At 39.6% G+C, this 12365-nt stretch overlaps 1 protein-coding gene and 1 long non-coding RNA gene across 9 annotated transcripts in view; one reads left to right on the forward strand and one right to left on the reverse strand.

Annotated features, from left to right (window-relative positions):
* YAF2 (YY1 associated factor 2) overlaps nt 1-12365 on the reverse strand; it is a 219055-nt gene that overhangs the window by 16064 nt on the left and 190626 nt on the right. The window contains exon 1 of one of the 8 annotated variants that reach the window (XM_055581144.1): nt 5500-5686. The exons of the other annotated variants lie outside the window; for them this stretch is intronic. Within the exon in view, the coding sequence (XP_055437119.1) occupies nt 5500-5519 (20 nt within the window). The 5' untranslated portion in view covers nt 5520-5686. Of the gene's footprint in view, nt 1-5499; nt 5687-12365 lie in introns of those variants that run through there. 8 annotated transcript variants of the gene reach the window in all.
* LOC129652500 (uncharacterized) lies at nt 5601-10867 on the forward strand. The gene is made up of 3 exons (XR_008714567.1): nt 5601-5725; nt 6111-6282; nt 10736-10867. It is a non-coding gene; the product is annotated as an uncharacterized LOC129652500 (long non-coding RNA).

The raw sequence follows: 12365 nt of genomic DNA on the forward strand, positions 1-12365 counted from the left end.
CTACGCCACCATCTTGAATCAATCTAGAAAGCAAACTAACTTCTACTGAAGTTAATGTGGAGACTCCACAGCCCCCACCTGTTCAGTGCTCATCCTTGCATCTCCCAGTTGACCCTGAGGTATGGCTGTGAGGAAAACAATTCTGTCTGCTGATCCAAGGTATTCACACCAAACCAACTGACACCTCAGGTTCAATGCACTTTGTCTTGTCACTTGCCTTAATTTGCTTATAGAATGCAATGTACAGTATCCTTCATCATTTTAAGAATCTATGCTGAGTATTTTGAAGAATTTTTATTCCAGGGTTTACATACATTTAATTTTCAACATCAAACATTTTCGCAGAGGCCCAGGACACAATTTTCCCTAAATTCCTGAGAGGTGGTGGCAGGAGAGACTTGATTCCTTGGGAGCTACTGAAACACTCTCTGGTAAATATAGACAAGATAGATGACTACATCAACTTTATAAAAACTATGCTAGTGTTCAGCAGTTAAGTCTTTGAAAAATCACTCAAATAATTAAAGAACATCACAGTCCACTTCATTTGAAAGACTAAAGACATGCTCCAGAGCTATAGACAAGTCATCCTCAACTTTTCCATCCCCTTAGTCAAATTAAAATCAAGTCCTTTCCCTTTTCTTTCAATATTATTGGAACAGCTCTCATCATTCCCATAAGCACCACTCTGGCCTAAGCCAACAGCCACTTTCTGTACTACCTGACTTGACTCCTTACCTCCTCCCCTCCAATCCAAGGTCACTCTTCCTTACATTCATTCAGTTAACAAATATTAACTAAGCCCTCACATGTTCAAATTACCATTCTAAGTACTGAGGATAGAGTGCTGAACAAAACTTACTGTGTTCTCTTTACTTATCATGGAGTGACCTTGATTCTCATTTCAGAAAGACAACAGATGCTATTTGATAGTCTAATTTTCCCTCTCCATATTCCTATTTAAGGTCATGCCTCTATCTGCCAACAAGATTCCTTCTCCTAGGACACAACTCCTGCTCCAACCATATTTCCCTCTCTACTGTTATTCCTGTCAGCATACATTATGATAGTTCTTACATGAAAAAGAAAAAAAAAGAAAGCCCATCCCTACTTCCACATCCCCTTCTAGTCACTTGCCCCATTTCTTTATTCTCTTTTCCACAGTAAGCATTAAATGATTTGTCTGTACTTACTTTCCTCCCTTCTCTCATGAGCTCACATCAATCAGGCTTTTGTCCCTATCACGCCACCAAAAGCACTTCTTTCAAGTAAAGTATTTCAATGAGCACTTTACCATGTCCATTAGTCAACTACAGCTCAAATTTCACTCCGTTTCTTCAAGCCATATTTTAGAGTTTATCACACTTTACCTCCTGACAGAACTATAATTATCTTCAGAAGCCTCTAGAATACCACCCTCTTCTTTTTTTTTTTTTTCTTTTGCCTCATTTTCTACTCCTCTTTCCAAATTCTAAACTTTGGAGGCGCCAGGAATCAGCCTTGAGGTTATCTCTTCTATCTACATTAACCTTCTAGGATGGGCTATTCAAAGTATGATCCATCGGCTCAACTGAGGGTATCAGCATCTGGGAGCCTCGCAGAAATACAAATTCTCAGAATTTGCCCCAGGAATATGTGTATTTGCTTGCAAACAAAAGCTTGAAAAATGACTATCCGGGGTGACCTCATTCAATACTTGGCTTTAAATACTATCTGTGCCATGGTTCTCAGCCCTGGCTCCACATCAGAATTAACCTGTGATGCTTCTTAAAAATAACTGCACCTAGGAAAAAAGAAGTTAAATTTTGCTAAATTTTCTAAATTGAATAAGATCTGTCAAAATGAATATTTAAGAAAAAAATTCTAGATTTAAACTGAAATTAATACACTGAGTATTAATTTTAATAATGAAAATAGTGTCTGGAAAACTTCTGGGCATAAAAGGTTTCCTCAAGGACACACATACATCCATGCTCACACAAAATCCCTCATGCTGAAATATATGAAAAAATGTGATCCATACAAGCCAGCTATTCCATTCTACGATATTTATCTAAAGGAAATATATATCCACACAAAGACTTATACACAAACGTTCACAGTAGCTTTATTTGTGGTGGCCCCAAACTGAAAACAACCCAAATGTTCATTAACAGCTGAATAAAAAAAGAGATTCATACCATGGAATACTACTAACAAAAAGGAATTATACTTAAAGGAGTTACACTCAAAACAGTTACAGAAGACACACAGAAGAGTATATACTGTTAAGACTTCATTTATAGAATCCCAGAAAATGTAAGCTAATCTACACAGAAAGCAGATCAGCAGTTGCTCAGTGACTGAAGATGGGAGGGGGGCATAATAGGGAAGAACTGAAATAGGATATAAAGAAACTTCTGCTGGTGATGGATATGTTTCACTATCATATTTGTGGTGATGGTTTCACAGGTGTATTCATCTGCCAAAACTTATCAAACTGCACACTTTGTGTGCAGTACATGGGGCATCAAATATACCTCAATAAAAGTTGTTGAAAAAAATGTTTAACCACTAGCGAAATTAAAACAGGAATACCTGAGCCCCACTCCCACATTAAATGAGAATATATAGGGGTGGGACCAGGTTTAGAAATGTTCTGAAAATTCCCAAGCTGATTATAAAGGGCATCCAAGGTTGAAAACTACTGATCTATACAATGATACTCCAAAATTTCTATCACCAGCCCCAGTGTCCCCTCTAAACTCCAGTCTTATAAACCAACTACCTACTTAAATCTTCATTTGGATGTTTAGCAGCAACTCAAAATAACTTATAATTTTGATTGCTCCCTCCTCCCATTCTTCCATTCTTTGACAGTCTTCCTATCTTAGTAAATAGCACTCCATTTTTTCAGTTTCTCTGACCAGACACTTAGACACAGTATTCATGCCCCACTTTCTCTCACACCCACATCTAATTCACAAGCAATTTCTTTCCACTCTACCTTCAAACTATATCTAGAATTGGATGATTTCACACTGTTCCCACTGATACATGTGCAACAGTTATGAAGATAACTGATGTCCCTGGAAGGAACACTATGCTCCCTCAAAGCAGCCAGCTGATCCTTCTAGGTGTAAATCAAAGTATACCACTCCTATGCCTGAAACAATTCAATGGATTCCTCCTCCTTACCCAACTCCTTCCCCAGGCAAAAAGAATACATGGCAACTGACAAGAAAATCCAAAATTCTTGCCCTAGACTGCAGCCCTACATGATTTAGTCTTCTACTTCATCTCCTATACTCTCCCCTGTGAAATCCTCTGTTCCCGGAGTCTCAGTTGGTTCAGTTCAGTCACTTAGCTGTGTCTGACTCTTTGTGACCCCATGGACTCCAGGCTTCTCTGTCCATCACCAACTCCCAGAGCTTGCTCAAACTCAAGTCCATCAAGTCGGTGATGTCATTCAACCATCTTGTCCTCTGTCATCCCCTTGTCCTCCTGCCTTCAATCCTTCCCAGAATCAGGGTCTTTTCTAATGAGTCAGTTCTTCACATCAGGTGGCCAAAGTATTAAAGGTTCTGCTTCAGCCATCAGTCCTTTCAATGAATACTCAGGACTGATTTCTTTTAGGATTGATTGGTTGGATCTCCTTGCAGTCCAAGGACTCTCAGGAGTCTTCTCCAACACCACAGTTCAAAAGCATCAATTCTTCAGCACTCAGCTTTCTTTACGGTCCAATACTCACATCCGTACATGACTACTCGAAAAACCATACTTTGACTATATGGATCTTTGATGGCAAAGTAATGTCTCTGCTTTTTAATATGCTGTCTTAGTTGGCTAGGGCTGCCATACCAAATACTGGAGACTGGGTAGCTGAAAGAACAGAAATTTATTTTCTCAAAGTTTGGAAGACAGAAAGTCCAACATCAAGTCTATCAGGATTCAGCTTCTGGTGAGTGCTCCCCCTCCTGGCTTGCAGAGGCCTCCTTGCTGTTCCTCTCATGGCAAACAGGGAGAGTGATTTCTTTTTCCTCTTCTTAAAAGGTCACCAATACCATCCCATTAGGATTTCATACTTATGACTTGGCCTTCCCTGCTGGTTCAGCTGGTAAAGAATCTGCCTGCAATGTGGGAGACCTGAGTTTGATCCCTGGATTGGGAAGATCCCCTGGAGAAGGGAGCAGCTACCCATTCCAGTATTCTGGCCTGGATAATTCCATGGACCATGTAGCCCACGGGATGGCAAAGAGTCAGACACAACTGAGCAACTTTCACTTCACTTACAACTTATTTAACTTTCATGACCTCCTGGAAGCCCTATCTCCAAACAGTCATGCTGGGGATTAAGGTTTGGATATATAAATGGGTATAGGTATGTGTTTTGCACAATGCAGTCCACAACATGCAACCTCACTGGCCTATGCCTGCTTGGAGGTTTCCCTTATGACTTCCTCTGTCTACTCACTCCCTCACTTCTTCCATGTCTCTGCTCACATGCCAACCATCAGGGAAGTCTCTCCTAACGACATAAAACAGCACTCTCTTCTCTGACCCCATTCCCCCTTCTGTGCCCATTCCTGTTTCCCTCATTATGCTTTATTTCCTTCAAAACATTTGTTTTTGCTTATCACATCATGTATTATTAGTTTATTGCCTGTCTTCCTCTACCAGAAAAGAATTTAAGCTGTCTTCCACCCCTATAAGTGTAAACAAGGACTTTTTCCTGTTTTATTTTGTTCACTGCTGTTTGCCCTCTTCCTATGGCATAAAAAACAAAACAAAACAAAAAGCCACCCTAATGTGTTTTTAATAGAAGGGTAAATTGAAACCCTCCTCCTCAAAGATTTCCAGGGACCTTAGGCGGTCCTATAGCAGTTTTTGAACTCTGGTCGCACAGCAGCCAACACAGGAAGTCTTTTACAAGTCACAATACTTAGGCCCCACTCAGACCAACTGAACAAAATTCTCCAGCAGCGAAACTTGGTATTTTTCATAGCTCCTCCATTGCTCTTCTTATATAGCCACTACAGAGTTAAGACCAAAGTGCTAGCTAAACTGTCAAATTTCTCCAAGTCAGATTCTAGGATCTGTCAAGTGAAGCAAATTACTGCCTTTCACCTTGTACTTCTCTAACGCACCCAGATCCCACCTCTTCCAAACCGCCTTCTTACTGGAGCCTGTAGGTATCTCTCCCCTCTCGAAAATCCCACAGCCCATGAGGACTATCAGGTAATCATAGTAAATACATATATACCACAAAGTAAAGCTTACTCCCATTTTTAAACTACTTATATGTATTTTAATCCCCCACATGTGCTATGCACATACTAGACACAATAAACATGTTGAATAAAGAAAGCTTGTTAATAAAATTATTTCCTTTTTCAATTTGTACTAAACCTGAGAAAGGGTATATGCTCAAATCTCTCCTTTAAGAACCACTTAAGGCTCCCTGGTGGTTCAGTGGTAAAGAATCTGCCCACCAATGCAGGCACAGGTTTGTTTGATCACCCGTCCAGAAGATCCCACATGCCGCAGAGCAACTGAGCCTGTGCTCTAGAGTCCGGGAGCCGAAACTACTGAAGCCTGCGTGCCCTAGAGCTCAGGTTCCACAACACAGGAGCCACCGCAATGAGAAGGCCTCACACCACAACTAGAGAGTGGCCCCTGCTCACCATCACACCATCAACAACTAGAGAAAAGCCCACGCAGCTGCGAAGACCCAGCACAGACAAAAGTAAGTAGTTTCTTAAAAATACCAATCCCTCTCATCTGCTCTATCAATGCAACACAATCCCTCTCCCCCAAAAAATAGAACCACTTAAATCAGTGGTCCCAAACCCTGATGACAAACTGCAAACACCTGAGGAGCTTTTAAGACACGATTTCCTTGTCTGGGCCCCACCTTTTGGAGCTGTGATTTATTTAGCCTGGAATAGAGCCTGGTATTCTTTTTTAGTTTGGTTTTCTAGTTCCTAAAGGGATTCCAATGTGCAGGAGAGCTGGAAACCAATGACTGAAACACATCAAAAGTCATTAACTTTTGTAAACATAGAAACTGATAACATTTAAAAGATGGTGAGAAAAACTAAGCCTATGAGCCACAACTACTTAATCCACAGGCAAGTGGAAACGACTGAGCCCACTACTGAAGCCCGCACACCTCAGCCTGTGTTCAGCACAAGAGAAGCCACCACAGTGAGAACATGCACCACCACGAAAAGGCAACCGCGCTGACTGCAACTACAGAAGCTCGAGTGCAGCAACGAAGACCCACCACAGTCAAAAAATTAAGTAAGTAAATCTTAAAAAAAAAAAGATGTTGAGTTACAGTCTGCAGAAAATAGCACTTATATTTTCAAAGTCTTTATGATATTGAAGAACTCCTAGTGTACGTATTGATCAAGATGTCTATTTTAAGCTAAAACAAGTCTTATCCAGAGATTAATTTTCTGTTTTATGGCTCAGCTTCTCTTCTAGTAATCCGTATTTGTAGAGGACTTACTAGTACAAGCTATTTTTCTTAAGTTTTTCTTCTTTCCTTCATTCATCTACTCATTCATGAACATGTTTATTGTGGCAGCCTTCTTCTAAGATGTCCCCAATAATCCCACTCACTGGTATTCATGCCCTATCTCATGTCCCTGGGAGTGACTGAATCTTGTAAAGTGCTTCTAACAGACTACAGCAAAATTGATTGATGCCACTTCCAAAATTAGGAGACCAAGGGACTCTATCTTCCACCTTGTTCACATCTTCCTGCCTTGTTGTGAGTGCCTCTATATAAAGTGGTCCACATGACAGAGAAGCCTGTTCAGCACCCAGTGAGGAAAGGAGGGCTGCCAACAGCCACCTAAGTAAGCCTGGAAGCAATTCCTCCCTCACTGATGCCTTGAGATGACTGCAGCCCAAGTCAGAAGCCCCAGCTAAGCTGTCCCCAGATTCCTAACCCAAAGAAACAGTGAGGCAATTAATGTTTGTGTTTTTAAGCAGCTAAATGTTGAGATAATTTATTATGCAGAAATAGATAATATACTTATTATCTATTCAGATTCCAGGTATTATGACATCATCCTTCATTACAGAAAATCTGATACCCATATTGGATGATAATGGCCTCTTTGATACACCTAGCTCTGATCCACTGAATCTTTATATATTACACAGAGGTTATGGTATGGACTCAGGTCACCACTGGACTATAACAAATCATCTATCAGATACAGCACCTTCAGCATGGGACAAGCTGTCCTGTGCTTGAAGTTACACAAGTAAATACTTGATTTGTTCTTCACTTAATGTTCTCACAAGTTCCAACTGGTATTTCTTTTCACTCCTTTGTACTGTTCACCTTTAGTCTGTGCTATCAGTTCTTCTTGTTATGAAGTTTCCTTTGTGATGTCTATCCTACTCCTTGCTCTATTGCTTCTCCTCTGCTTCCTGGCCTGGTGTGGGTTAAGACAATCACAAGGCATTAATAACTTCTACTTTCATTTTTATCTCTCCTTTATTTTTTACCTGCAAGACCTATTACTTATGTAATAATCAGATCTGTGGCTATTTTAACAACTGCTCCTGGAACAACTCAGTGCAATACTTTCAAAGTTTGGCTTATGTACCACCAGTGTCCCTGTCATCTATTAAGTATCTACAGGCAGCCTGGTATAATTATAAATTTAAAAGGTAAGGTCAATTACAAATTTCCACAAAAACCTTATTATTTTATAATGTGTAACTCAAACTCATAAAAGTAGAGGTGAAAAAATACCAGAATTCACTGAATAGGGCTTCAAGAGAATACAGAACATCAGTCATTATGACAGGTAAATGAATCTACATCATGTGTATGCACAAATACCTGGAAAAGAAAAGTGTGAATGGAAAAATACCTGATAAATATCTGAAAACTGTTTTTTAATAAACTAGCATCCTGTCATCTCACATGATCATGGTATAATCTTTTTTCAAACAGTGGCATCAGCATTGAAGCTTCTGAATTATTTTTTAAAATGTAGTACTTTTCTGTCAAACCAAGTAAGCTTTTACAAAATGAGGGCAAAATACGCTCTTTGGTGTGGCATCAATGAACTCTGTCATCAAAAACAGCTAAGTCTTAAACTATAAAGGTAGCATTCATAGTTATCAGATCAGATCAGTCGCTCAGTCATGTCCGACTCTTTGCGACCCCATGAATCGCAGCACACCAGGCATCCCCGGCCATCACCAACTCCCGGAGTTCACTCAGACTCATGTCCATCGAGTCAGTGATGCCATCCAGCCATCTCATCCTCTGTCGTCCCCTTCTCCTCCTGCCCCCAATCCCTCCCAGCATCACAGTCTTTTCCAATGAGTCAACTCTTCACATGAGGTGGCCAAAGTACTGGAGTTTCAGCTTTAGCATCATTCCTTCCAAAGAACACCCAGGGCTGATCTCCTTCAGAATGGACTGGTTGGATCTCCTTGCAGTCCAAGGGACTCTCAAGAGTCTTCTCCAAAACCACAGTTCAAAAGCATCAATTCTTTGGCGCTCAGCCTTCTTCACAGTCCAACTCTCACATCCATACATGACCACAGGAAAAACCATAACCTTGACTAGACGGACCTTTGTTGGCAAAGTAATGTCTCTGCTTTCCAATATGCTATCTAGGTTGGACATAACTTTCCTTCCAAGGAGCAAGCATCTTTTAATTTCATGGCTGCAGTTACCATATGCAGTGATTTTGGAGCCCAAAAAAATAAAGTCTGACACTGTTTCCACTGTTTCCCCATCCGTTTCCCATGAAGTGATGGGACCAGATGCCATGATCTTTGTTTTCTGAATGTTGAGCTTCAAGCCAACTTTTTCACTCTCCACTTTCACTTTCATCAAGAGGCTTTTTAGTTCCTCTTCACTTTCTGTCATAAGGGTGGTGTCATCTGCATATCTGAGGTTATTGATATTTCTCCCGGCGATCTTGATTCCAGCTTGCATTTCTTCCAGCCCAGCGTTTCTCATGATGTACTCTGCATATAAGTTAAATAAGCAGGGTGACAATACACAACCTTTACGTACTCCTTTTCCTATTTGGAACCAGTCTGTTGTTCCATGTCCAGTTCTAACTGTTGCTTCCTGACCTGCATACAGATTTCTCAAGAGGCAGGTCAGGTGGTCTGGTATTCCCATCTCTTTCAGAATTTCCCACAGTTTATTGTGATCCACACAGTCAAAGGCTTTGGCACAGTCAATAAAGCAGAAATAGATGTTTTTCTGGAACTCTCTTGCTTTTTCCATGATCCAGTGGAGGTTGGCAATTATCAAGAACATCATAAACTAGAAGCTTTTTTAAAAAATTCACAAAGTCAATGATATGTTTAAAGGGAAAGTAGAAGGCATAAAATTCCTATAATATGATATAGTTGGACATCATATAATGTTAATAGCATACAATACTATGTATTGTACATGTGCCCGCTAGCAGATATTTTTGTTTTACAGTTGGAAAAAAATAAATGTGAAAAAAACCCAAGCAGTTCTTACGTCATTTTAAGCAATCTATTTGAAAGAGAAATGATCAATGATATTGTTTGATTTATCACTGACATCCCAAGCTACAGAAAAGTTATTTCCAGTAGAATGACACTATATTGAAAACTGTGAACCACAGTATCAGTTGCAAAAGGTGGGTCAGGGTCAGTATTGATAGAACACCAGATATTTATATAGATGCATGTGTGTACGCTAAGTCACTTCAGTCGTGTCCAACTCTCTGCGAACCTTTGGACTATAGCCCACCAGGCTCCTCTGTCCATGGGATTCTCCAGGCAAAGATACTGGAGTGGGTTACCATGCTTCCTGACCCAGGGATCGAACCCACATCTCTTATGTCTCCTGCACTGGCAGGCAGGTTCTTTACCACTAGCGCCACCTGGGAAGCCCATTTGTATAGATACCAACTTACAAAAGTGGTTGCAGTTGATTGCCTAACCTTCACATTGCTGTACTGTTCAGTATATAGCTGGCAATCAAAAATACGCCTCCCTGTTTTGATTCAATGTGATCAGAATGGTCATAATGTTTTTCTATACAAAGAAAACATTGAATATACTGAATTTTGCACGTCAATATAATCTGTTGCAGTAAAAAATGTTTGTTTCTTTAAAACACTGATAACATGTGAAATGATCATTTATATGACTTTTAGAGACTTGTTCAAGTAATATAAATATCTGAGCAATATGTTTAAAATCTTGAGTAGCATGAAATATGGTGATTTAGGGTACAAAATAATAAATATTATTTTAGTTTAAGAAAAGTCAGATATGGTGGGTTTAACACCTAAAGATTGATTTTCCCACTAAAAAATAACCAGGAAGCTATTTAATATTATACTCACCACTGCCTCAATTTGAAAAAATGCAAACTTTCAGCAATTTTCAGTAAGACAAAGTTGATCAAGAGTTTGAGAGTGCAAGAAACAGTTTAAGGAACTATCTATAATCTTGGAGATATGTTCAGTTTGAACATTGAGAATTATCTGAGCAAGCCATTGCTTGCTATCATTTCAGCAACCTATAATTGAGTAAGAAATCTGAAAGCTGATATGTGAAGGTAGAACTAAAATATGATTTAGGAACACATACTTTTATAAGACTTTAAATTTTTCATACTTTGTCATGTTAAGAAAAAAAATCACTTCTACACTACAAAATCCCAATTTGGAAAAAACTAAAAGCTATTTGGCTTATTCATTTCCCCTCTGTTTCGCAGTTCTGGAGCTAGATTAGACAACTGTTGCTGGCCTCCAAGACAGTTTCACATCTCTTGGCATTCACACCCTTACACAGGCTCCTCCTAAGATGAACAGTGCTGATTTCTACCAACAGAAGGATACTGCAGAAGTGGATTTAAGTGGGACTTTCGAGGCTATGTCATAAACAACACTTGCCTTCTATCTTGCTCACCCTTGATCACTCACACGGGGGAAGCCAGCTGCTATGTCATCAGAACATTCACGCAGGGCCTATGGGGAAGTACACATGGCAAGACACTGAGATGTCCCGCCAACAAGAGCCAGTGTGAGTGCACCATCTTGGAAGCAGATGCTGCAGCTGGGTCCCGCCTTCAAACAACTGTAGCCTCAGTTAACATCTTAATTGCAACCTCATGATAAACCCAAGGCCAGAACTATCAAGCTAAGCTGTTCCCAAACTACTCCCTCACAAAAGCTGTAAGAAAACAAATGTTTTGGAATACTCTGTTACACAGAAATATATAAATCTGTTTGCCAAAAATCCAGGTGAAAAGAAAGTGGTTTCTGGTGTGGGAAAGAGGAATACAGAAGGGGGTGGGAGTGGGGAAGAGACTGAATCAAGTGAACAGAATAAATCAATGCAAAGTTTTAAAAATGTTTTAGGTTATTATCTCTAGGTTTCAAAAGTCATTTTAATCTTCTTTTTTCTCTTATCTATATTTACCACACTTTTAACAATCTACTATACTTTAAAAATAAAAACAGAAAAAAATTAAAACAGAAATTTGTAATCCTAAAAACTTTTTTATTTTATTTTATTTTTAAACCTGAAACACTGTATTAGTTTTTCCAAACATCAAAACGAATCTGCCACAGGTATACATGTGCTCCCCATCCTGAACCCTCCTCCCTCCTCCCTCCCCACACCATCCCTCTGGGTCGTCCCAGTGCACCAGCCCCAAGCATCCAGTATCGTGCATTGAACCTGGACTGGCAACTCGTTTCATACATGATATTACACTTAATTTTTAATTCTAAAGACTTTCTAAATTTCACGTGTATAATTTTATTAGGTAATGATCTATTTGAAAATAACTGAAGGTCAACTGTTGAGATCATTACTGACTTCAAAGCTTCATCTATATGCAAGACACTGTGCTAATTGGAAGAAGAGACCAAACGATGAAGATGACATGGTTCCTAATGTCATGGAGGCTCAATTTAGTAGAAGAAACTGTCAGGAGGAATTCAATAATGGCCTAGAACTTGGTATAGTCTTAATAAATATTTGTTAAAAAAAAAAAAAATAGGAGGAGTAGGATACACTCAAAGAGCATACCTGCAGCTAGGAGAGTCAGAGTTGAAAAGAAACATGTCAGGGAAGCCCCGCTAAGGAGACGGTACTTAAACTTAGCCTCATGTGTAGAGATAAAGGTGGAAAGGAAAGTTGAAGCCAGGCTATGGACAGTTCTGACTGATATATATTCAGTGGTCTGGAGTCTGGATTTCATTCTGAAAGAATAAGGAGCTATCAAGTTCAATCCATATAATATTCTTTCTGTCATATGTTTGAAACTTCATATAATGTTGTATCAAGTCACCATAGCTGGTGACTGCACCCGTGAAATTAGAAGACACTGGCTTCTT

The sequence above is a fragment of the Bubalus kerabau genome, chromosome 1 (genome assembly GCF_029407905.1).
Source record: "Bubalus kerabau isolate K-KA32 ecotype Philippines breed swamp buffalo chromosome 1, PCC_UOA_SB_1v2, whole genome shotgun sequence".
Lineage (NCBI taxonomy): Eukaryota > Metazoa > Chordata > Mammalia > Artiodactyla > Bovidae > Bubalus > Bubalus kerabau.